Below are 26,703 nucleotides of genomic sequence, written 5' to 3' on the forward strand. Positions count from 1 at the left end.
ATGGGGGTAGAAAGGCCTGTTTGTTAACATTTATAGCCGTTTGGTTTTTTTCCGCTTGACCGCCAATTTTTACTTGAATAGCTCTGAAACTAAAACCAGTAAGAGTACAATCCAGGCAACGTCTGAAAGATTCAGCAGCCAGCGAGCCTTCTAAAAATCCTACACGTTCCTTTCAACCAAAATGTAAGTAAATTACCACTACACTCAGAGAGGTGCTCAGGATACGTATACAACTGTAATAAATGCAGAACAGTTTCTTTCAACTCCACACCAAAGGTTTTTAAAAATTATATAAGTGCAGGTGAGTCAGAAGTGTTGCAATAATCTTTTCAGAAATACATACGTTTCTGAGTACAGAATTTGAGAAAAACTATGTTTTATAATAGATTCATATGCTATTTCTGAAAAAGATTTTATTTATTTGAGAGCAAGAGAGAGCACAAGCAGGGGGAGCAGCAGGCAGAGGGAGAGAGAGAAGTAGACTCCCCCACAGAGCAGGGAGCCTGATGTGGGACTCGATCCCAGGACCCTGAGTCATGACCTGAGCCAAAGGCAGATGCTCAAACGACTGAGCCACCCAGGCAGGCCATCATATGCTCTTTTCATCTTTGGATTTTAAACTTAAAAAATCACTACTTTTTAAGTCAGAACATTTTAAGCATAAGTAATGGGACTAATTTTGATCTAGTCTCTGCATAGTCATTTAATGCTCACTAAAGAAAACCATGTAATCAATTCTTGTATGTCATCAATATCTCCCTACAAACCCTACTTTGTGAGTATCGTCAGACTGCGGGGTTCTTAGCCCCACACCAAACGGCTCTGGTAACATGAGGACCAGAATTCGTGGTCCTCAAAAGCAGGAGTTTACAGAACAGTCTTTTTGCAGACTGAAATTTTGGATCTTCTGGAAATAAGTATTTTCTGGCATTAGCAAATATCAGATTAAATAAAATTAAGCCTTAACGTTTTCATGCACAGTTGGGTCAGTATAATTATCATAATGTGCTATTATACCAGTATAATATTGATCGCCATGGAATGAGTTCAAAAATTGCTCTGGGACAAAGGTGGCCAAAGGGAGCAAGAGAGTCCATGGAATGGATGTTACTGTCCTTGTGATTATCACCCAGGAGCAGCATGTGTCACTGCAAGAAGCCAGACTAGCTCTCTCCACCATTGGTGTACAACAGCGAGTACTGATGTCCAAATAAAAATTTCGGAAGACCCATATGGGCAGGATACTTCAAACCTCTTCAGGTACAAAAACCCAATAATGAAAAGTAATACTAATTGTCTCTGATAGAGGGGGTGCTAAATCAGGCGTGCCGATCGCTCACCGGCAGGACCTCATGAGCCTCTCACATCAATCCAGGGCGCGAACCATCCCGTTCCCTGGGTGAGAGTGGAGGAACTAGAGCATGCGCAAATGTAGCAACCGCCAGGCTCTCCCGGGCAGGAGGTGCACAGCGCAGACTGCACTCCCGGTCTGTCCCACCCGAGGCTGGACAAACAGAGCCAACATATCTAAATCTAAATTCTGACATTATACGCTACCCAGGCTTTTATTTTATTTTTTTTTTTAATTTTGCCTAAGAGAAGCCACCTCATCTCTGGAAACAAATTCCATCCCCAGATCAATGGAAATAGTATTAGTAAGCCATCCCGAAAGAATGCCTTGTCTTACATTTTCTCTCTGTGGGGGCCCGTGCTGGGCAATGCTTTCGGTAAAAAGACGACCTAATAAAGTTAAGAATGGCATCAAGATTCTTTGGGCCATTTAGAGGTCTTTGGGTGAAAGTCGTCTTGGCTACAGAACTTTCTGAAACTTCTACGCTGGGGACCCAATTATGCAACCTTTTAGTTTATAGACCTATTGAGTATAGGTCAATTTCAATCAAAACCACCAATTTTTCAACCTCTTCAAGATCAGCTGGCTGGTTTTCTTGCGTAGAAGCAGGATAAAATCACCGCCACCATTTCCTTTTCCACAGGCTCAGGTTATTTCAGCCCTTCCAAGTTCATCTCTCTTCGGCAAGGCTTGCAATGATCCCAAAATTGGGATTAGGAGCTTGACTGTGCTATAAAGTGCTAACCTTATTACAGGTTCAAGGCTGGGCTTCTGCCAGTAAGACTGCTACCCAAAAATACAATAAATATTACTAACAGAAAGTAAAAAGGAAGCTTCTGGGAAAGAGAACACACCAAAATATTTGTGATGCAATGACAACTACTTCATAAAATCATTGTTGCCTAATATTTCTAAGATAAGGTGCTTCATAATTCTATGAAAGAGCTAAACTATCATCAACCACTTTGCTTGTCTCAGAGTCCTTAATTTGGGAGATGGGTTTAATCGAAAGTTGGAACAGATGCACTGACTGGCTGCTACGGGCTGACCCACAGAGAGCCAGGTGGCCTCTACTTCCTGTCCATCAAGGCTAGCAGACATAGGCAGGGAGTTCTAGAATGCTATGGTAGCTGTCCCCGACCCCCAACACAGGCGTAGTTCCTATTTCATACTTATAAAGAGGGGGACCTCATATCCTATTCAACTCCTCTACCAACAAGAGTCCCAGGATAAGTCCTTTACTGTGAGATCAGACTGAAAGGCTACATTGACACATTTTAATAAAGAAGCCATTTGTCATTCTTACTTTCATTGTTTCATTCAGATTAATTTTAAGATTCTTTTCTAAAATGACTATCCTCCCACAGTTAAAAGAGAATGAGTCACTGAAGACCGGCCATGAAAATCCCTGGTAGAGGGTTACAGAGATGAGAGATTCATTTATGTACAAAAATCATCTGTCCTTTGGCTGAGAACATGCCAGGTGATCCAGGCCACAAGGGCTTCTCGGGGCAGGTCACCGTAATTTTCAGAGAGCTTCCAAGAGTAGATGTGGGCTTGTGAAAGAAAGATCGACATACATTTAGTAAGTTATAACACAGGTTAGCCAAAGGCTCCAAGAAAACCAGGGCAGGTGTGATGAAATTCAAGTGGTCAGAGGGGAAGAAATCCCTTCTGAGCAAGGTTTAGGGTTTACTGCTGATGGCGGCTGACGCTGGGGGGTGGGGCAGGGGCCGGAGAGTCCTTTCCTGAGTATCCTCTAGTACTTGTGGTTCTTCACTCCCGTGCCTGTGCTATTTGCACAGTAACAGTAACAGACAAAAACACATAGCCAACATAAAATGTTTCATAATCATAAGCTCTAGTCTGGTTCCTTATACAAAGAGTTGCATGTCTCTTAGGGGAGGTTATAAAGTTGCAGAGTTTGAAAAATGAATCATGGTACATACAAAATTGAAGGTAAAAGTGATCCAGGCTCAAGAGGAGAGCTTCCTTATTGGGAAAAAAGAAAAAGAAAAGAGATCACAGTTTCTGATGTACAGGCCTTATCTGGCAGAGGTGCTCTTTCTGGAAGTTTCTGCATCTTGGGCAAAGCAAAAAAGGTGGGCACCAAGATGAGTCAACTGGGAGGTCCAGGGTGCCAAAAGCACTCGGTCTACAAGAGAGAGGCTGACTTCTACTGAGGGGGCCTTCTGAAGGCCCTGAGCCCCAGACGAGTTCTGGATGAGTTGAGTGACAAAGATCCTTGGGGACAGATGCCACTCGGTTCTAAAGCGGGTCCTGAGGGGAGACTCTTCAGGGACCAGCTGTAGGTGAAGACTAACATGAAACATAATTTCATTAGCTCTTGCTCTGAATTTTAAATTAGGTTCTATATATTTATGCTTAGCTGCTTTAATAAAGAATATTATATCCCATCCCTGGAAAAAGTAACTTCTCTTTGAATAAATTAATCCAATTCACAGACAATTAGCTAGTGGAACCACGGGGCCATAATGCTGGGGCTCTTAGTCACCTTGCATTAAAAATCTTGATTTTGGGAACTCCTAGTAAGCATAAAATGCCTATGTGGATCTCAAAAGCTTCATGTCATGGCCAGCGTCCCAGAGCTCAGTGAGAGCGATACAATAAGCTCTTGCCTATTTTCCAGCTCTTCCAGAAGGCCGGGCAAACTGAAAGTGCTTTCTGTTCTCGAGGATAATCGGGTCGCGGCCGCTAGATCACTAGTCCTGTAACTAAAAATCAGTTGATGGGGAACATTCACACAGCCGAACGTTTTCCAACCTGATAATCTTTTATGAACTATTCCCAAGGGTGACTTGATACACACGCATTTTTCTTTTTTTTTTAACCTCTTTGGACAATGATGCATTTTGCCATCCACTGTGTTCAACTGTGAGAATGCTCACTATGACACACAGCGGAAGTCCAAGGTCCAGGGAGTTAGGTCCCTAGTGTGTTTAGCCTTGGGACAGGAGGTAGGCCACGTTGCCGTGCTGCTTGTCACCTTGGCAGGTTCTCAGAGTTGCTGAATAGGGTGCAGCTCTCCGGGACACGTGTCCCTGCTCTTGCGGGCAGGCTGCCTAGCTAATACCCGTGCCACGGAAGGGCAGGCAAATCTGCTAACAGAGAACGTTCACTCCCAGGCTACCAGCTGTCGTACAGTAGAGCGCATTAATCTTCTGTCCTCGGGCGGACAGCTTCGTGCACTTGACTCCTGTAGACAGACGGGGCCATGAAAGGCCGCCTGGATCTGCCCACCGCACCCGGTCCTGCAGGCTGCCTCCCCTGCCCCCGCCCCATTTGCCTCTTCTGCACACCATACAAAGTGGAAACGCACGGCTCCTACTGCCACTTCCGAGGGGACTAACGGAAAAAATCAGCTTTGGAAGAGTGGGTGAAGAGAGATGATGTTAAAATATGCTGAATGTGAGGTTCCAGCTGACTTGACTTTACATTATTTTCCGCCCCCAGGGTAACGTTTTCCGTGAGAACTGTTTAGAAAACCAGATGTGTTACATTTTTCCCCTTTTCCTAAGCGTCTAGGCGCAGGGGCTGGAAACACCCAAGACGTGACCTGAGACACGACAGGTTTAGAGCTAAGTGGCAGTCAGTCACTGAGTGCTTGCTCTCTGAGTTAATCACGGATGCTTTCTAGAACTGCCTGACATCTCTTTGAAAAATGGTAAAAGCGGTAGGTTTTTGAAGATTATTTGCAAAGTAGCGCTGTATTTCCTAACTAGAGCCATTGCTGGAAAACTCCACTCCACGCGTTAAGAACTCCCCAGGGACACTGGCATAATGACAAACTTCCTAATAAGTGTAATTAAACATTCATTTGAAAGTGCAACCTCTTTCTTGAGTCATATTATTCAGGGGGAAATGAAGGGCGGATGGGCGTGCAGACAAAACAGCTCTTTAGTTGTGAAAATCTGATTTGTCTAAGATGAGAATGCAGACGGGGGCGGCGGGGAGTGGGGTCGGGGAAAGACACACATCCCCGAGGCCTGCGCTCAGACATCACGACTTTTCTCATTTGGATCTGAGCCACAGTTCTGATGATAGCCCTCTCCCACTTGGCCCTCTGAGGCTCGGAGGGAGGAGCCGCAGCTGTGGGGTCCAGCACACAGGGCGTGCCCAGAAATGTCTGCGGTCCGGGAGCCACATGGCCCCACCCCGTCACTGTGCACTTCGGGCCCGCCCGGTCCTGCCCCTCCCTGCCAGAGCCAAGGGTCTAGGGCTTGGGGCTTCTGGCTCTGCCCCACAGAACCCTCAAAGAAGCGACACAGGATCGGAAAGGACTCAGACCAGGAAGGCTGCGAGGAAGAAAGCTTTAACACTGGGTACTTCCCAGGGTCTCTCAGCACTCCAAAGCCGACACAGCTGCTGTTTTGTAGAGAAGCGCAAAAAGTCTGGGCGGCATCAACAGTATCTTTTGGCTGATTAAGCAGGGGCTATCTGCTTAATAATTAATAAATGTGACATTTGGCAACATTCATAATGATTTCATATTATGCACTGAAATCCCATCTCCATATATGCTTTTCAGCTTTTCTAAGTGTCATCAAATATTTTTTTTTCCGAGTGGCCCCAAAAGAACCTGAAACACTTTATACATGTTTGGGATTAAAAAAAAAAAATATTTCTTTCCTCCTCATGCACGAGGTTGCCAAATTCGTGAGGCCGCCGATGCCCATTCATCCAAACATCAACAAAAAGAGCACTGTACCTTCTTTCTCTGGCCCGGAGGAGGGCGCTGCCCGCCCCCCCCCCCGCCGGTAAAGTCTCTTTCGTGGAAGAAGATCAGTCTTTCTAAAGCCACAGATCCTTCCACACACCACTCTATAATTCCCCCCTCTCCTTCTCAGGCTGGCCCTTCCAACTGATCGGATCCTACCATGCCCCTTATTGACATGTGTAAGGCAAATGGACCAATGGGCTGATCCTGAAATAAAGCCTTAATGATATGATTTCTAGCACAAGTACAGTGACAGGCCACCACAGGCGCTCAGAGTTTTCGCTCCCTGGAACACAGCACATAAAGTAAGATGACCCAGACGTAGGCTACGAGTCTATTCTCCCAGGTGTGGGTCAAATGAGGAGCTGAAACCTTGGAACCCACCTGCCTGTGGAGCTGTCCCCCGTGTGCAGGCTGCAGCCTCGATCCATGGTCACCACTTTGTACCGCGGGGTTTGCAGAATGCTCTCCCATCGAAAAGCCTGGACCGTTGTCATCTCGGTCTGGGCTGTCCCCCTTGGGCTCCCCCTGAACTCCAAGCTCACTGAGCCTGGGGAGGGTCTCTGGATGCTCGCTCTGAAAACAGCAGGAGACAACTGTCACAGCTCTACCCGACCCCTTTGCTTGCAGCCTGGTTTATTGCTTGAGGGTAATTCTCCCCTTTATGGGTTATCATGTCTTGACTTCTCAGCCCTTTCCTGAATATGCTCAGTTAGCCCATTTCACTCACTGGCCACCTTCTTCATGTAAACAGCACACTGTGGGTACCCAATTGGTCAGAAAAGATTGGAAATTTGACTGTAACTTATTTCGATCATGAAAAATTCTATTATTTATAAATCATTATTGATTACAGGTACAGTGTTATAAGCTGGAGGAGGAGGAACTCCAAAGCACTGATCAGCAGTAAACTTCACAACCACTTCTAGGCTTTGCTCAAAGGTGGTATTCAATGTCAAGGTTATCTGGAAGCAGGCTGAATTAATTTGGGAAGACACTCCTCCCTGAAGAAAGAAACAACGTTATCTGCCCCTTCCTAGGATGACTTAAAATTACATACAGTGAAGATCCTTTTGTAGTTCGTAAGCATGATGATTGGGTGTTCACGTTTCTGTGTGGTATGTGCCACCCTTTAAACCTTGTTACGACCTAGGCACATTACCCATCTGACGTAAAAAAAAAAAAAAAAAAAAAAAAATTACATACAGCGAAAAGCAGATGAAAAGTCTTTGGGGGCTAAGAGGAAACCAATATTCACGAGGCCCTGAAGCAGCAGACAAAGGATCCAGGGGCGTGGCTGCCCAGCGCACACCCTGTGGCAGTGGCCAGAAGGCAAGGCTGGAAGGAGCCCGCAGGGCTAGAGGCCACAGGGACCGAATCAATCAGAATCAACCAGAAAGCAAATGACTGTGCTATTTCTGTGGTGAATCTGGGAGTGCAGGCAGAAGGGGGGGCACGTATGCAAATGTCAGAGGTGGCAAAACTCAGACCCATCGAGAGCAGAGCACAGACCCTTGTCAAACTGCACAGGCTGGACGGGCTCTAGCATTTAGGAACAAAAACCGAAACGGAAAGGAGACAGAAAGATTCAGAACTCAGTCTGACAAACCAGCAAGGCTTCTCAAGAGACACACAGGAAGGACCCCAGGGTGACAAGGTGCATGACTTCAAAGGTCAGCAAGGGGAAGAAATGGCCGCACAGCTTCACGCAGAGCGGAGTTCGAGATGAGGGCTCTGACCACGAGGCCAACGGACAGCACAGAATTCTTGGTCTAATATAGAACTGGACAACGTGTTGCATTTCCCGTGCCTGGATTGGGCTTGATAAAATCATCCTAAGTAACAGAATGTGACTTTGTGCGTAGGGGTGTAGAGGGACAGCAGTGCCTGGAGGTCAAGAACAAAACCGACACAAATAAAATGACCTCTCCATGGGGGCTGTGGAGGGGGGATGAACTCTCCATGGGGGCTGCGGGGGCAGGGATGAACTCTCTGTGGGGGCTGCGGGGGGGTGTACCTCAGTGAAATCCTCCCCTTCCTCCTCCATCTGCTTCCCTTGCCGCCAATGCTTCAGCAGCCACCGGAGTTTAACGTAGAACAGGAAAATGTTCTGCTTCAAGGACCGGAGCTCCTGCTGCATCAGATTCCTCTCGTCGCTCCAGGTTCGCTCATGGAGGGTGTTTTGCAAAGCCAGGCTGTGCATTTCTAGTTCTTTCCACCTTAAGGCATAGAGGTGCTCCTCCTCCATCTTGAATGGAAAGAGAGACACGAGTGTGACGGCAGCTATTCCAATGTGCCACAAAACCAAACCAAGTTAAACCAAGTTTTGATCAAGTTGCCCCTGGGACAGGAAACACAGACTCCCCCAAAGTCAGGAAACTCCTTGAGAGGTGTACTATTTAGGAAACCTCAAGAGTTTTCTGATTCGGAAGTAAACGCTATTTCAAACCAAGGTGTTATCGTCGGTTCTCATTGTCAAGTCTCTCGTGGTGTTTCTGGAGGTCTCTACACTTCAGGAAAATCGTTTCTCGGATGGACGGCTCACAGCGGACTTCCATGCCAATTCCCTTTGCGCTCTGTTTGTGGGCTTGCAAAAGGCACACTGCAATTGTAAGTGGGGGGAGGTGAAGTGGAAACCTTTCTCCTCGGTTTCCTAAACCTTCTGGTGTGCACCACCCTCAGAAGACAGGAGAAAGCAAGCTGATGGAAAGGCCCACAGAGAGCAGGAGAGAGAGGTGGGTGGATGGGGGAGCAGGGACTGTCCTGGAGGCCAGGTCCTCTGCTACAGATGGTGGGGAGCAGACAGGAAAGTACGCTGAGAACCTCCTTCCACACTTAGGATTCCACATTCTTACTGGCTACAAGTAACTCTTAGGGAAATAAAGCATTGCTGAAAAAGAAGTGTTCTCCATTTCTATGCTCAGTGCCTGCTTTTCAACATGGGTACAGGCACTCTTCCAAGCAATAAACAATGATTATGTCGGTAATGACTAAGCAAAGGGGTGTGAATAGAATCTTATTGCACAGATAAGGGCACAAAAATAATATCAATAGTAGCTAAATGAAAGCTTTCTGTTCCACAGATTGTGGGGGGGAGGGTTCTAATGCCAGCCTTGTAGTTATCAGCTGTCCTCTCCCAATTTAACACTCCCTCTAGGCCAAACACCAAGGCTTTGAGTTTTGTTTTGTCTTATTTTCCTAAAGGACTCGATTAGTGCTCCGAAACCCATAGGGCTGCGACTATGGCTACCTGCAGTCGACACCATCCTATGTGTTAATGCCGGTGAAGGGGGAGGGGCAGCTCTGGGACGACCCCGGCTGTGCACAGAGACTGGCGTGGTCACTGTCATAACACCAGATCTTTATTGCACTTCAAGCTGGGAGAACACAAAAATAGTGATTTAATTCCCCATCTCGGCAGCCCTCGGAGTCCCGCTGTGGGTTCTCTTCCCGGTGGGCACAAGAGCAGGATGAGCGGGGAGGGGGGCAAGTCTTGTCTTCAGTACACTCCTTTGTCTTGGACCCAAGCACTACACATACCTGGGACCCTGCTATTTTGCTCTTAGCATCTCCAGGGATAAACTCACTTCCAGGGATAAACTTTTGGTGCAGGAAAAAAAAGTTAAACTATTTAGGAAATGAGTGCTCGTATCTGTGACTCCCTTCTCCTAGCAACTCTGGGAAAGGATTTAACAGATCATGGATAATTAGCCAGTAACAGGTAATTCTAAGGTAAGCAAGAAGACTTAATAAGGCCGCAGCTCAATCAATGGCAGTTTTCTGAAGACAACCGTTGAGGGTGAGTCATTGGTATTTCTCTCAGAAAATTTACCCAACATTGGGAAAGCTTACAAATCTGCATGATTAAGAAAGTTATGGACACCCTTTCCTGTCCAGGTACATTAAGGCCCTCTTTGATTCTCCTTTGCTGGCTACAGCTACATAGGTCAGATGTTAGGAAGAACTTCCTGAGACCACAACATAAATAGTGAAAAGCATGTTTTAGAGGAGCAAGATGGACAGCTGTCTCCATGAGATGTCCTCGGGGCAGCTCAACCGGATCCAGGAGTCCAGGAGCCTGTGAGTGACAGACAACGCTCTTTCAAATACATCCTGTCAACCTGTCTCCAGGGGGCTCCGTGCTCAGAGCCCCGGTTGTGCTGAAATTGTGTTACATATTTACCTTCCGAATCTTGTTTGTAAATTTCTCTGTCTCCTCTTGATGCAGTCTGGTCGCCCGCGTAAGCTGACCCTGCAGCTCTTCTAGCGATACACTCTGTTCAGGTAAAACAGGGGGGCCCCTGAGCTGATCGTAGGATAAAGGAAGGGGTTTAGTGGAATCGAGAACTCTGCCTGATGGGAAGACGCAGGACAGACATCTGCACACGCCAGGGACACACATGGAGCGACACAGCATGGGCGGGCGCTGTAGCAGTGGAGTGAGTTCAGTGGCAACTCGGGGCCCTTGGGTTGTCTGGGACAGGCAACCCCAGCCGTCCTCAGCTCCCACCTGGGAGACAGATGCTTAGCGGTGCCTGTTGCCCAAAAGTGGACCACCACAGTCCCGGCCACCCAGGCCAAGCCAGGGTGGCAATGACCAGCTCACACAAGTCGGTCTCTAAGATTCACTGCCTGAGTTCATTCCAGGTTGCAGCATTCATTTGCTCCGAGGCTTTCCAGGCAGAGATTTTCCTGTCCTGTCAAGAGTGCCTTTGTTTCCTCTGGGCACCCGGGATAAGTGAGGTGGGGTGCCTTTGGGGACCAGAAACATCTTTTGAGTTGCACACATTGCCTAAGAGGAACTGCACAAAGATCTGCTTATTACATTTTGGGTTAAAAATAACTAAAGGAATCCTTTTTCATGCCCTATACTGGTAAACTCTAGTTTATACTGGTAAAAGCCTGTCTTTTGTGCCTTTTATGTCCAAAAGGCAATGATCGAGAAGTAGGGGCTATTATGTTTTAAGTAAAGTGCATTTTTTAAGAAACGGAAACAGTTATATTTAAAATTCTCAGGCATTTCTAAAATCAAAGCATGACGTTTTACTCACTTGGTTTATGCTGCTTGAAGACAGGGGTTCATAAATCCGGGAACTAGAGTGGATTGTTGCAATAAAAATAGAACCTACTGGTTCATTCTGATGAGCTAATCTGTCCATTCTCACAGAGGATACTGTTCGCTCATCCTAACTGGATGTGACCTGGGTTGTTAGGACCAAATATCATGCCTCAAGAACAGGAAATGCAGGGGGAATGGAGGGAAGTGCGGATCCCCTCTCTTAGCACAAGGGATGATCCAGAGTTTACAGGAAGAAGGATGACGACAGAAAATCAGAGACGCTGGGGATTTGCCAACTTTTGGGTAACATTTCTGGAAGCTAGATATTTAAGTTCATCCTACTTTCAAGAAATAAGGAACTACTGAGGACCGTCATGCCTCTTGGAGTTGCTTGTTACTAGAGATGATTACTATAGACTTTTATATTTACTAGGCTGGGCTTCCAGATCTCACTGAAAAGAGGCATTTCTCCCCATATTAAACTTACGCGAATGACTAGTTTCTCATTTTTAAGAGAACTACTTTATTGTTTTTTAGTATGTATAGTCTTTTACAGTAATGACTTAATCTTTTCTCCTGTTTGCCTGCCTTTCGTAGTTGTGAACACACCTACTTTGTCGTCTCTGATGTTCTAGAAGAATCTGAAGGCGTGTCTGGGAGTAGAACCCTGCTGTTGGCCATCAGCTGGCTCCTGCTCCAGGCGCATGTTTTTGGCTTGTGTGTTTGCGGTTTTGCACTGTGAGCTCATCTTCAGTGGGGATTAGCTATGATCTTGTATGTAACCTGGGTTGAGGATGGGCCTCCAGGACGGGTTTGTGTTCCCAGAAGCCAGTGACAGAACACCAATTCTCCTTCCCTTGGGGGCTCCTTGACCACCAGGTGACATCAGTTCAAGGGAAGGAGACATCCTGGTAAGGCTGTCGGGTATGGTTATGTGGGGGGAGACTTCATGCTGGTAGAGAGGCTTCCCTCTACCAGCAGGCAGACGTCCCTCCAGCTGAGGCTTACACTGTGTGCAGCCCCTGGAGGCCCTGGGTCATTGCTCTCTCCACCTGTGTTGGGCCCAAGGCCCTATGTCCTGTGCCTATGCAGCTATTAAAGCCCAAGGCTCTGGGTTCCCAATTCTGGCAACTCTCCCCCTAACCTGCTCCTAAAAGCCACAGACACTGCTGTTCTGATGTTCCCTTCTCAAACCAATTCCAACCCCTAAAGATTTTCCTAAATTCTGGGGAGAATTCAGCTACCTATTTAAAAAGACATCTTCTATTATGCAGCATTTTATTTTATAAGTATTTATTGAGCACCTATAGTACTCAGCACTATACTGAGGATTTACAAGTACATAAAGCTGCCCAAATCCCTGCCCTCCTGGGGCATCCCGCTTTGCACAGAAGTGTCTTTAGGTGCCTCAGGCTACTTTCTTCCCAGCTTTACTTTTTTAAGCTCATTATTTTGTACATTTAAGATATAAAAACTCTCCATATTTGGATACATCTCCTACTAGCCCAAGAATCCTCCATATGCAGAGATGTTGAAAAGGGCATCCCAGGGGTGTCTGGGTGGCTCAGTCGTTACGTGTCTGCCTTCGGCTCAGGTCATGGTCCCAGGGTCCTGGGACCCTGGCCCACATTGGGCTCCCTGCTCCGCGGGAAGCCTGCTTCTCCCTCTCCCACTCCCCCTGCTTGTGTGCCCTCTCTTGCTGTATCTCTGTCAAATAAATAAATAAAAATAATTTTAAAAAAGAAAGAAAAAGGCATCCTAATTAAGCCTATCTTTCAAGAAAACCAAAGACGTGTTAATTTAGTTTCTGTACATGAAACCAAATGAGTTAGTTTGGTTTAAATCTTAATGAATAATGTAGATAAACTGTTTTTTATTTTAAGCAAATATATGAGCCTCATACCTAAGCACTGATTAAAAAATGTGTCCCTCTATTGGAACCACATCTTTGAAGGGTCACCTTGAAGATGAAAAGGACCCTTGAAGTCCTACAAAGTTGTTCATCTGGGGCATCTGGTTTACCTACAGGGGCTCCCTGTCACCCGTGGAAATGGGTCAACAACAGAAACTTCCCCATCTGCTACAATTTTATTTTACTGTCCATTTTTGCTGATGGACTCTGAAAACCCCTCAGGCAAGTTCAGTGTTCCTAGCTGGGATGCCGTCACTCCAGTGTTACAAAGAACAAAATGCGAACATGCTACAGTCCAAGTTTCCATCCAGAGTTATTCCACTGCCACACAATTGCATCCAACCACATACATTAGGAGCAAGTGTTCACATGACACATAGATGTCCTCTAGAAAATAAATACTTCCATCATTACCAAATTCCCAAAGGGTTGATTCTAAAAGCCATCCTTGGCCCACTTACCTAAGATTCTGATTGTACATCAAATTCGCCTTGACCTCTCTCTACGTAAGGCAGTCTATTGCAACAAATACCATCCTTACTTGATCCCAAGGCTGTCGAGATGTAGCGAGCTCGATGTCACAACCACCTTCCCTGGCAATGTCCTGAATGCCACCGCCCATGCTTTTCCCCGGTGGCTGAGTCCCACACCACTTTACCATGGGAATTTCTGGACCTTTTCAGAGAAAGTGGCTTATAGATCACTTTCTACACTTAAAAAGTCGCCTGCATTATCTCGAAGCAAAAACAGGAGTGCTTTTCATTACAGTTGCTATTAGCAATGCTCCTTAAATAACAGGACTCTATTCTACCTCTATCCCCAGGACTTCATTTTCTGGTGAGTTCCGTTTTGTTCTGGCCAGTTTTGTTACTGCTTCTTCCAAAAGCCGTAGAGGAGGTCAACGCCCGTGTACACATACTTGGCATAAAACCCCACATCATTTTACCACGGCTGGTATTTCACAGCTGGGGCATGAGAGGTCCCAAATGCTTCATGTATGTCGTTGATTAAGGGATCAAAGGAGGAGCTCGGGAAGAGAGCTCTTTGAGATTTCTGATCTAGAAATTCAATCCTCTGGGTATGGGCTCGGTATCATTTATATCTGAAATGTGACCAGGGCCCATGCTTGGCCACTTCTCATTCAGAACTATTTTTAAGGCGCCCCCCACATTCCAGGCTGCGTATTCTACACACTGCTCTCTCTTAACAAGTTGGAATCTCTCAGCAGATTTGTCAGGAGCCGCAGGGAGCAAAGTCAGGGAAGAAATCTGGTGCATGGCAGGAGCATCTAGCTAACATCTACTCAGATGAATAGGCACCAGAAATATCTGTCCTTCTGAAGTCTGTTTTTTTTTTTTCCCCTGAGCTAATTTTGGTGTGCTTACATTAATGGGTTAGTGGGTTCTAGTGCATTCTGACTTCAGCTTGTTCTGCCTATTCCTGTTTTAAGAGTGCTGGGTGTGGATATTCCCTTCCCTCCCGAAGATGAGTGTGCGTCCCAAGCTGCACAGATACGTCGCCTCCTGAAATGCTACACTGTTCGAAGGTGGTTTTTCCTTTTCTCCTTCTTGGTGTTCTTGCTCTTACCGGTGCTAGTACTGAGAGTAGTGGTTTAACCCAGCCCAAACACCCAAATCATCCAAAATAAGAATACGCCTTCTCTCCTCTTACCCCAAACATGAAAATCTACACAGATTTCAGAGAAGGCATTTCACAAATGGAACTTGAGAAATCGATCCTTTGTTAAAACTTCAGCTCAAATACAGAAAGTTTTTTCCTCTTTGAAGCTGTCGATACTAGGCGTCCTTTCAGCTCCCCACTCCCAGGAACTCAGGGCAGAGCTAAAGGAAATTCACACTTGTGGAGTAGGAATCGGCTTGCACAGACAATTAGGAATTTCAAGGGCAGGTAAGAGGAAGGAAGAACACTACTCAAGGTACACCGGCTTCAGTCTTGGGCCCATTCTGGATGTAAGTGTCCTTTTCTGCAGTTACGGGGTGCTCTGGGGTGTCGGGCTGCGTGCACAAGACTCCACCGGGAGCTACTTCTAGGTCGGGCTGCCCTGCTCAACGGATGGGAGCTCCATGCACCGTTTTCATGATAGCTTCATTAGAACGTTTTGGGCAATGGATCTGGACACGTTTTCATTAAAAGGCTTTACGAGGGGCGCCTGGGTGGCTCAGTGGGTTAAAGCCTCTGCCTTCAGCTCGGGTCATGATCCTAGGGTTCTAGGATTGAGCCCCACATCGGGCTCTCTGCTCAGTGGGGAGCCTGCTTCCCTCTCATTCTCTGCCTGCCTCTCTGCCTACTTGTGATCTCTGTCTGTCAAATAAAATAAATAAAATCTTTAAAAAAAAATAAAAAAATAAAAGGCTTTACGAGTTCTGCCTCTAGCATCGTCCATTGTCCAATTTTTTACCCCCCATGTAATACTGGAAGACCGAACTAAGCAGGGGACACCCACCCAGGGACCAAGCAGCTCCTCTAAGACCCCCAAGGGGTCTATGTTGGGCTTCTATCATAAAAGGAAAAACTACAGAGCTATCCAAGTGGTCCCAGTATACGTCTTATCTTTTAAAAAAATATTTTAAAATAGAACGTGTTTGCATACTTAATTGAGTCTTCCGTGTGAAATGCCTTAAGGGATAAAAAAGTCAGAACAAAGGATGTTTCAGTCCCAATGGATACTAGCCCCCTTCTAGGAAATGATGCTCTCTGGGACTTGCCTTTCACCATGAGCTTTTTAACTTTCTCATCAAACTCTGTAAAATTAAAGGAAACTGAAGATGTTTAAAGGAGACGACACAGCACGGCAAGAGAGCCGGTGTGCCGCCAGTCACCTGAGTGACCTCGAGTGGACGGAGCTCTCTGAGCCGTGCTCCTCACAGCAGGGTGGGGAGGGGGCTGAAGCAGACCTAAAGGGACCATTCTAGACCCAGTTCTCCCACCAATCCCCCAGGGGCTTCCTGGCAAGATGCCTCACTCTCCGACCTCCATTTTCTCATGCACGGAAGGGCGGAATTTGCCTGAAGATCTGACATTCCCTTCTGAGCTATACTGTGCAGTGATCCCAAGTCACCACATGGCACTGGCTAGCTCTGCAGATCTACTTCTCAGGGAGGTTTATTTTCCCGTAACACTCAGTCTGAGTGAACGAACTAGGTTTGTCTCTCCCAAGTCAATGGTTTCTGAAGGTATGCAATGCCATGTGCGTATATGGCAGGCAACAGGGAAACTTATCAATGCCCCAGAGTTAAACAATAGCTTATCAGCGTTTAGCTAAACAAGGCGACGTGTAACACGCCTGGAGTGATGAACATATGGGAGGGAAGCGGCAATTAGCCTAAAACTGTTATCCCGGAGAATGGGGCTGCCGTGTTCAGCCGGAGCCATGCCTGTGCAGATCAGGAAACAGCCAGGGGAAGATGAGAAAGGGCTACAGTGGGCAGAGGAAACTGGTTCTAGAACTAGGGGAGCTGTGACACCCCTTCCCACCTGGCAGGTTTCAGTGGCGGGACACCTTTCCCCTCCTTGTTATTAGTCAGACTTTACTTTCCCACAGCACTTAGCACTGTTCATGCTACTTTCTCAGCCAACAGTTCCCTGGCTCTGAGAATCATCCACATATAATCATAGGAGGCAGCTAGAACAGTATTTTTCTTCCCATATCACAGATGGGAAAACAGGCTGAGACCTGCTTGAGCAACAGAGCCGGTAATGGACAGAGCTGGGCGCAAGCCCAGGGCAAGAGTGGATTTTAGCACTCCCTCCTTTCTAGAAAGAGCTAGGGGTGTGGTATTCACTGAAGACTAGGAAATGTGTCTCCCTGGGAACAAATCATTCAGTGGTTTTGAAATGTGCATAACTGTGAGCTTGCTACTGCCCAAGCAACCAGCATTCTCAGACGGAGCCCCTGTGTGGGGCACAGGCTGATTGCCGGGGTTTCCTGCAGGAGTTTCACGGGTTATAAGACACACCAATCCCTAAATCTACATTTGCTTTTACATAAGCTTTGAGGGCAGCTTTCAGGTCACTGTGTCCCCAAATCAATGAGGGTAAAGATGTGACGTACTCTCCCACAGTACAGAGGAAAAGTCCACATTGGAGATCTGGGAACTCAGGTCTGGGTGAACCAGCAGTCCCATGTGCCCAACTGGGACCATGGGACCCACAGCTCATCCCAGCATCGGCTGCAGGCTGAGCTGAAAGCGTGGCTCTACCCCAAGTGCCTCGGTGAGCGTCACTTCCTAGTCAAATGCCTGACGTTTTTGCTGAGTGAGCTCAGTGTGCTTCCAGGAGTGAGTCCCCTGTCTTTGTCGCCCCTGCCGTCTGGGAGCCCACCAGGATCGGTTGGAGCTGAGCAGTAACACCCTTACTGGGACTGATGAATTAAGAATTTCAGCCAGACCTTTTCTAGTGTGGAACATGGTACTCTACCCCTGCCCTAACCCGCCTTGATGAGCAGCATCAGAGAGAGGAATTCATTCCTTGGGGACACCTGTCTCTCTGTCACAGATGGAATTACTTGCCAGGAAGAGCTTCCACAGACAGGACTGCCGACCCCTGTTTCATATGACGGAATATCTCTGGTAGCCTTGATGGGGGTCGGGAGTTTTGTTGCCAAGAGGATGCTATGGTGACAGAGAACTCCCAGGTCGGGAGTGCACTCCCCATTGCCCATTGGCTGGAGCCCTGCCACCAGAAACTACAGGACAGGCCACATGAGACACGGGGAAGGACAGTTCCCTCCAGCCCAGCAAAGACAGTGCTTGGCTTTCATGCCTGTTTTCTTTCCTGTTTGACACGAAGCTACAGAACACTCACAGATCAGTCCCCTGGGCCTTGCTGAGTTTCCAGGCATCCACAGGCAGGACGATGCTTGTCGGACAAAGGAGCTGGCGGTCTGCCCGCCTTCACCCTGTGTGGACCCTCCCATTCCAGTCGCATGCAATGGATTCTGATTTTAGGGGGAGTCCCGCCTGGTTCCACACCCTCCCACCACATCCCTTAAGGGCCCTGGACCCAGGTAGGAAACATCGCACGACCACACAGCCAAAGGAGGGGTGGGAGGGCGGGGTTTGTTGGCCGGTGCGGCCAGGCGGTGGCTGACCTCGAGACTGAAGCAGCTCTGGCCTCCCAGCCGGCAGCTCCCGGCGTCCCCGTCGGCCCGGCGGTGCAGAGGCTCCAGCTTGTCCCCGTGCTCCTGCCCCGGCTGCCACTCCAGCTGACCTCTCAGTTTGGACTGTCAGGTGCATGGGAGGGATGCGGATTTGTTTTGTTTTTAATTTGCAATAAACAACAAAGGGGGGGCGGCGGGGTAGGGAGGAGAAGGGAGGGGTTGCTAAAGGAAACAGATGGGTGAGGTAGATGACAGAAACCACCGGAGGAGGAAAAGCATGAATGGACACAGCGCCGCACAAGAGGGACGAGCACAGACCCAAAATGAGGATGAGCAAAAATGAGGACTGAGAGATCTGCAGAGCAAACAAGAGAAACAGAGGGGGAGAAGGCAGAAGACCAGTTACAAGGCACATGCAACGGGGGTGCGTGAATCAGAGACTCGACCGCAAGCACACTACCCACGAAGGATACGGAAACAAGGCTCCTCCTTCCTCGCTTGTGGTCGAGCAGCAAAAGCCATAATCCAGGCGGCAGCTGGGTCATGCACCCAAGGGCGATGCATAGGAAAGCAGTCCTTGGAAGGCCACTCCACTCCACCCTCGCCCTCGGCTCGGGGAGGGCGACGACCTTCTCCGTCAGCGCCATCCTTTTCCCAGGCCGGCTCGTCTCCCCACTCTGGCTCATCTTCCAGTGGGAGCAGGTGGGCCTGGCTGCCTAGGGCCTCTTGGACCCACACTGGGCCCCTCTGGCCATCATCAACCCAGGTAAGGACGCACTTGCTCCTGAGCGAGTCTGCTAAGTATCCTGACTGTGAAATGAGTTTGCACTTTGTTTTAAACTCCTCTGCTTCTTCATCGAGATGGCCAGTCGTTTGAGACATCAAAAAAAAAAAAAAAAAAGGAGAAAGGATGGACTGCGTCGATCCCTATCGCTTCCATTGGGGTGAGCCTTGTGTCGTGAGGGAGGGCCTCTAAGCCAAGAGCAGCGGCGCAGTTAAAAAAAAAAAAAATAAAGAGAGGAAAAAGGAAAAAGAAACAAGGAAGTAAAAGAAAACTTAAAAAAAAAAAAAAAGAACCCAACCAATAGAAAGGATTTGGTTGACACTTGAGGCCTTAGTACAATGCAGGTTTGAAATCATAACCAAGCAGCCGTGAGCAGAATGAGTTCAAGTGCAGCAATGCCAGCGAGAAGGAGGAAGAGCAAAACGGAGCAGGGAGGCAGAGCCAGGAGCCCCCTTACCTGCAGGTCCGGGACCAGCTCCTTCCCCAGGTTCCCGACGGGGGAGTCCCGGGACACGGAGGTCACAGTGGAGAGAAAGCTGGACGACTCTGTGAGGTGGGGCAGCGGGGACAGGCCTTCCAGGCGCTCCCGCAGGCCGTCCCCGATCCGGTTCACCTGCTCCAGGAAGGCCTGCAGCTCCTTCCTAAAAGCCTTCATCCTCGAATTGATGGTCCCCAGCAGCGGGGGCTCCTTCTTACCCCCCTCACCCGTCTCCCCTGCCCCCTGGATGTCAGCCCCCAGCGAGGCCTCCCCACTGCCCTGCAGCCCCGCATCGTCGCCGAAGCCGGCAGTGTCCGTGATGAGGCGCTCCACGGTCTGCTCGAGCCGCTCGGCCTCGTGCTTTATGCTCGCCAAGCACTCGGTGTCCTCCCTGGCCCGCAGGAGCTCGGCCGCGCACTGTTCGCTCGCCTCCGACGGCCTGCCGCTGCCGAAGCCTGACGTCTTCTCGAACATGTCCTCCGAGTCGCTCTCGCCGCCAATAGGGCCCTCCCGCTTGGGCTGGGGCTGGCGGCCCTCCTCCCAGTCGCTTTCCTTCTTGCCCTGGTCGCTGTCGGCGTCGCTGTCCCGGGGGCTCGGGGCGCGCGGGCCCAGGTGCGCGGCCAGGTCGTAGCGCTGCACGTTGGACAGCAGCACCCGATTCTCGTACTGCAGCTTCAGCACCTTCCCGCTCAGCTCGTTGATCTGCAGCCGCGCCGACTTGAGCTCCTCCTGCAGAGGGGCCCCGCTGCCCGCGCCCTTGCCCGCGCCCTCCGCCAGCCACCCGGGCTCTGGCCGGGGCTCAAACTTGAACTTGCTCAGCTCGTGCGTCAGCTGCCGGTTGTGGTCTTCGATCTCGGATATGGACCTCCGGAGCAGCTCGGCTTCCTCCTCCACGAACTGCAGGTGCCGGCGGAGCTCCGCGGAGGACTCCAGGGAGTCGCCGAAGGGTGAGGTAGGAATGCTCGCCACGTGGTCCCGGCCTGAACCCTCTCGCTCATACTGGACCCGCAGGTCCTCCATCTCTGCCTTGAGGCCCCGGTTCTCCACCTCCAGCTCCACGATCTTCCGGCCCAGGATGTTGGCCTCTTCCTCCACCAGCTTCAGCCGCAGCTTTAGCTCCGCCTCCCGGGTGCTGGGCGGCCCACCTGCCTCCCCCGTGGGCAGAGGGCTGTCCACGTCTCCATACAGGGCCTTGTACTTCTGGAGCTCCTGTTCCAGCGCGTCCTTCTCCCGCCCCAGCTTGGCCATCTTTTTACGCATCAGGGAGCCTTCCTCTTTGGCAAACTGAAGCTGGCACTTCAGATCGGCACTGTCATCCTGCCAGGAGAGAACAGCCCAAGAGAAGGGTTATTTGAAAATACCACATGTTCATGTTTTTTTTTTTATTTCCCTTGCACCTCGCCCTCCAACACACACACACACACACACACACACACACACACACACAGATCTTTCCGTCAGCATGTTGAGTTACAGGTCAAAGGAGCCAAGACAAAGCCGGCGTGAGCCTGGGCCTTCACCAACCGGACACGGCAAAGGCCTACCGCCTGTGGCTTTGTCTCAGAAACCGAAGAAACCAAACAATTCGTTTGGGAACAACATGCACGTGGAATCCATGATACAGGTGACAACCACGGCAGAGGACGTAGAAGGAAATGAGACCCAGTGCCTGTTAGCGACACGGCTGTCCCTTGCTACTTTGTGGGTCCATCCGACGAGTCACCAGCGCGGGTGAGAGATGCCGGAACTCTCACTAAGCCTGGGGTAGCAGACAGGCTTCAGAAGCGAGCTCTACGTGTTGCCATTCATTTCCTCCAGGGTGGACCTCGCCATCTAAAGCAGCCAGCAGCCTACAGGTGTTACCAGGACGGGGAGGCCCTATCAGAGCCCGACACTGCACTGCCTGCTGAGACCCTGAGGCGTGGCAATTCGCCTCTACTCCTCCCCTAGTCCCCCCACCCTAAGCATATCACAAGGATGACAGGAGGACAAGGACACGGGATGACAGGCAGGAGGGGGCTTTGGAAGCCATGGTGCGGAGTAAGTACACGCTCTTGCAGTTAGGATGAACTGTTACCGCAGACCTAACACCTGGGTTACCTCCAACCTTTCACCAGGAAAGGGCAGGCAACATGAGAGCCCCCGCTTCTGTTCCACTCCCTTTACTTGCTCTAACACAACAGGAGATGAAACTCAAAAACCCCAGGCCAGAGTTAAGTGTTTCAAAACCAGAGACGTGGTTCTCCCTGGAATCACTACAGGACACTGGAGGGTCACCAAAGCAGGCTCTCCGCCACAAAGAAGTCACACTTGCATGGCTGAGGTCCTGAAGGCAGGTTTTGGACTGTTTGGAAATCTGACTGTGCCTTTCCAGGGCAAATCTCCATGCCTGGGACCCATTCGAACTGTGATGTGGGCCTGCAGAAATGTTTCACTGGTCCTATTCATGAATGGGAAAAATGATGGATTTCATGAAATCATTTCTCTCTGGCTAACTACAAGTTTCCAAAGGCTGTTGTGGGGACAACGACTTTGGCAAAGGCTTCCCCACCACCCAGAGAGACCCGAAAACACAGTCCATGGTAGCTGTGCCCCATCAGCTCTAGGGGAGGGAGAGACATCAAACCAGTCTCCTGGGGGGCACCTGGGTGGCTCAGTGGGTTAAAGCCTCTGCCTTCGGCTCAGGTCATGATCCCAGGGTCCTGGAATCGAGCCCCACATCGGGCTCTCTGCTCAGCGGGGAGCCTGCTTCCTCCTCTATCTCTGCCTGCCTCTCTGCCTACTTGTGATCTCTGTCTAATAAATAAATAAAATCTAAAAAAAAAAAAATCAGTCTCCCGAACAAGTCAACCCTCTGGGGGAGAGTGAACTTTCAGATCATTGTGCTCAAAAGGTCCAGCAGAGTTACAGGCAGGTTTCACCCTCAGAGAACAGGGCTCATTCTCTGCCCTGTCCTTGCTGCACACTCACCATTGTATAGCAAGATACAGAAACACCCACCTTGGTGCCTCCCAACTGTCCTCCTTCTACCTTACCTAGATCCCTCCTCCTGTACCCCAAATCCATGGAAGGAAAAAATAAATGAGGCAGGGAAGCCTCAAGGAAAAATCTAAGGCCAACTGTGAGCCAGTGGCACGTGGGTAGGAAAGCCATACTGTATTTAATCCTAAGACTAAGGGAAAAGCATGCTTGTTTGTTGATTCGTTCATTCTTTCAGTGAATACAGAGAACCCACCATGTACGAGAAACTGGCACATTACTTTTAAATGACCCCAGTTTCTTAGAACTTTCAAAATCAGATCAAAAGCACCCTTTCAGTTATTTGGTAAACACAGATCTTTCGGTTATTTGGTAAACACAGATCTGCAAGAAGTCGATGCATCCAAATGCAGAGAGAGGGCTCTGCCGTTCACATCAGGGGACAGAGTTTAAATAAGCAAACAGACATACCAGGGGAGACAGACTGTCAACACCTGTAAATGGATTAGCTTGGGGGGTGAAAAGCCTAGGATGGCAGACAGGGCGGTGCCCTCAGCCCCAACATTCCACTTGAGAGCCCGTGTGTGTCCTTAGTCCAGTATATCCTAAATGATCCTGTCTCCACCTTGAAGCACAGAAATCCACCTCTGTATCTGAGGACCGCAGCTGACTTCTTCTGGAAGAGAATGTCACCAGCCCCAAGAGAATGCCACCATCTGCCCACCTTAAGCCTGGGCAGACCCAGGAATGGGCAGGGCCCCCTGCTGGGACCAATGCCCTGCCCTCCCGTCCACGGACACCTGCAGCTCCTGAGGCCCTGGTAGGTGGAGGCCAGGCCGGAAATGGGCGGACAAGGGGCACTATTATCTGCATAGCTCAGACCAAGATGGGAGTCTCAGGTGATCTTCCTTGAGGATCTTCCCCCACGAGTTGAACTGAGAAACCAAGGAAGGGGGTAGGATCTCTGAGAGGCCTGCGGAACCCTGGCCTTCCCCAAAGGTTCAGAAAGGCTCAGCTCTAACCGCTTAGGGTAGGCAATCCGAGAGTCCTCACAGCACATTGATTTCTAGAAACCCTAAACCTCATAACCTCCTCCCCCACCCACCACTCCCCACAAGTCTGACTAAAACCAGAACTGCTCTCCCGAACCTAGACCCCAGTCTGTTAGAGAAGCAAGATTCTATGACGCACCCTAAGGAGAGTCCAATTCATAGATTACCTGAGGATTGATAAAGTATCCAAAAAGTCTTCTTGTTCCTTAAAAACAGAAACTACACATACACCAGGAATTCTAAGGCGATTCAAGCATGCTGTCACGTCTACTCAACACCCATGCGCGACACCAGACCTGCCACCAATGCTGAAGCCGGTTTCCAAAGAAAAGACAATCTCTGGAGCCAAGGGAGTGTGTGCTCTTAGTGAGAGGGTCAGATTCGCTCACTCTGGTCCGGGCAGCTGGAGCTGCGCGCTGTGCCTGTTGGCCAGTGGCAACCCTAAGAGTGGGGATGGGGGGCGGGGTGGAGGAGGCGCAGGAGAGGAGGCCCAGGGAGCTGGGCTCAGTCTGTTCTGGCGGCAGGGGGCCACTCCTTCTCATGAGATGGGCAATTGCAGCCTCAGCGGGAGGAGCAAGAGGCTGGATCCCCATCTTACCAGGTAACCACACGCTTTTCCAGGTAACCAAACCCTGCCAAAATTCCTGGGGAGGGGGCTAGGCTGTATCGTAAGCTGAAGGATATCGAGCTCTGGTTTCAAGAGATCATCAGCTAGCTCCAGGAATGCAATATGAAAGCAGACGGTCCGGTCAAACTTTCCACACCACAGGCAGAGAAGGCAAGCACAGCACGGAGGGGAGGACACACGTGGGACCGGGACCACCACCACCGCCACCACCGCCACCAGCAGCCAGAAAGGCCTTGTCAAGCAGCAGAAATATATCGCTCTGGGTATATATTCTTTGGCTTGCAAGTCTGATGTCTAGCCAGCACCCCAAGCGCTGACTCCTCGCGTTCCTACCTTGCGCCGGGGTGCCGGTTTCCTTTGAGTTTTGGTTGCAGACCTGCAGTTTCCAAGGCGCTCGGGTCCACCGCTCTGCTGGACAGAATACTCCTTTCTCAATGATAGCGCAGGCGGAGCGGGGGGACTCAACACATTCCCGGTGCCCGGAGTCGTTCTCAAGACACTCCCGAGGGCAGTGGCACCTGTTTCTCAGCCCGAGGGACCCCCTAGGGAATGCAGCGGCTCAGTCCGTAACGGGGAGGTGGTCACTCTCTTAAGGGAGATCTGCCCCGCTCAGGAGCCAGGAAGTTGAGACACACTCGACGCCCAGGAGGGTCCAAGCTCCCAGCCTGGGACTGTGGATTTTAATTTCCCCGTTATCAGTGGATGGCAAAGTGAGATGAGGGCAGAGCAGAAAGGTTAATCTTGGGCATTCCTGCTGTTCCCATGGCCCAGTCCTCCTTGAAGGATGTTCTGGGCATCAGTGAGTTTGGCTAAAGGCACAACAGAGTGGACCGAGGGTGAAGTTCACGGAGCAGGTCGGCGGAGCTCTCGGGTACCCAGACTTCTTGAGCCTCTCTAATCACTACTTGTGCTAAGAGCTCAAGGAGCTGACATCCCACTCCTGCCTTTATTCTCTCCCAATACCTAATGCCAGCAGCATTCATTTTTAAAAAATTTTTTACTTATTTTTAAAATTTCTTTTCAGTGTTCCAGAGTTCATTGTGTATGCACCACACCCAGTGCTCCATGTAATCCGTGCCCTCCACAATACCCACCCCTGGGTTCACCCAACCCCCCCACCCCCCTCCCCTCCAAAACCCTCAGTTAGTTCCTCAGAGTCCACAGTCTCTCATGGTTCGTCTCCCCCTCCGATTTCCCCCAACTCCCTTCTCCTCTCCATATCCCCATGTCCTCTGTGTTATTCCTTATGCTCCACAAATAGGCGAAACCATATGATAATTGGGGGAGGGGGGGAAGGCAGAACAAGAAAGGAATCCAGGAAAGCAAGTGTTCAGAAGAGTTCAGGCATTTCTGCAGAACACACATCGTGTACACGGAAAGGGCGATGCCGTGACCATCCCCCCGGCAAGAACACTGCACCTTCAACTGGGACAGTTTGGGATACTGTTTGGCTTGCACGTTAAAAAAAACAAAAACAAAAAAACAACCCAACACCGAAAACATTGCCTTACGAGTGACCCAACACCACACAAGCTGTACTGTTTTACTGTGTGAATGACTCTGAAGGCCAGAAAACGTTTCGCCAGTTGTGAGTGCTACCAGAGAGCCCTGAATTACACCAAATTATGTTTCACAGAGTCCGTCTGTTTTTGCCTTTCTTGAAGAAATCACCAGCTTCTCGGTACGGGAAACAAAATGGAGGAGCTGGTGGGTTAGAGTGAACATTTTCACCCCACGGAGGTTTTGGGTGAGTCCCCATATTTTGGGCAGATCATGTTTCTTTGAATATTTTAAAGGCAACATGAGCACTTTTGAGACAATTCAGAAAGAGGTGATTGCCCCTCAAGGAGACATAACATGAGAAGGATCCCTCTGCTTACCTGGTTAAAGGTTTTCTTTTCTTTGTATGCTTCCCGGCTGCCTCTTCTTTTCAGGGAACTCTGAAATAGATCCAAGGGACATTTTGTTAGGGAGGGGTCACGGGCAGGAGCCGGCACCAGGCTCACACCGTCCCCGCTGGTAGGGGACACACCCAATGGAGGGAGGCTCCCCACCCCCCCCCCCAACCCCGCCACTGGAATCAAGGAACTATTTAGAGCCAATGTTTAAATGCTACTGAATAAGCTTGGCAAAGTCTCTGAACCCTCACGATTGTATCTGGAGTGTTCCTCAATTACTCAGCTTAATGACAAGAGAGCTGGTTTGGATAATTTTTAATAGTGGGGGGAAGATGGGAGAAACGTAGGCATTTTAGGAAGAGATATGTAATGTTTCTGGAGCTGCCTTACCTTCCTAATTATATTTTGTTGGGGCAAATATAAAAATTTTTAATTGGTATGTCCTGAATGCCTATGGGCAAATGGCCAGATTAACAAAGTGGTAGGAAAGGAGAGAAGGGTGGCCTGTGTTTAGGGAGAAAACCTCATCCAGGTTGCAACACAGCCCCCTTCAACTCATGACTAAACCTACATCTTCCAGTTCTTATAAGTCCATAAGTGACTCATGGGACGAGGCCTTGGCTGTGTCCTTCAGTGGGCTGGGTCCCTGCCTAGTTCTACATATGATGCTGTGCACCTCTGCCTGCTATCAGCACGAAATACATC

The 26,703-nt window shown here is 49.4% G+C and overlaps 1 protein-coding gene and 1 non-coding gene across 8 annotated transcripts in view; one reads left to right on the forward strand and one right to left on the reverse strand.

Annotated features, from left to right (window-relative positions):
* Nucleotides 1-26,703, reverse strand: part of MTCL1 (microtubule crosslinking factor 1) — a 125,626-nt gene that overhangs the window by 25,129 nt on the left and 73,794 nt on the right. For 2 of the 7 annotated variants that reach the window (XM_046024931.1, XM_046024934.1), the window contains exons 4-10: nt 25,981-26,040; nt 24,434-24,508; nt 19,421-20,758; nt 18,171-18,302; nt 10,273-10,365; nt 8,107-8,337; nt 6,474-6,665 (exon numbers count right to left, since the gene is read on the reverse strand). In XM_046024931.1, the coding sequence (XP_045880887.1) occupies nt 6,474-6,665; nt 8,107-8,337; nt 10,273-10,365; nt 18,171-18,302; nt 19,421-20,758; nt 24,434-24,508; nt 25,981-26,040 (2,121 nt within the window). The remainder of the gene's footprint in view (nt 1-6,473; nt 6,666-8,106; nt 8,338-10,272; nt 10,366-18,170; nt 18,303-19,420; nt 20,759-24,433; nt 24,509-25,980; nt 26,041-26,703) is intronic. The other 5 variants (XM_046024932.1, XM_046024938.1, XM_046024935.1 and 2 more) reach the window with 3 other exon arrangements.
* LOC123954807 lies at nt 7,157-7,261 on the forward strand. The gene has a single exon (XR_006821167.1). It is a non-coding gene; the product is annotated as a small nucleolar RNA U13 (small nucleolar RNA).

This window comes from Meles meles, chromosome 12, assembly GCF_922984935.1.
Source record: "Meles meles chromosome 12, mMelMel3.1 paternal haplotype, whole genome shotgun sequence".
Taxonomy (NCBI): Eukaryota; Metazoa; Chordata; class Mammalia; order Carnivora; family Mustelidae; genus Meles; species Meles meles.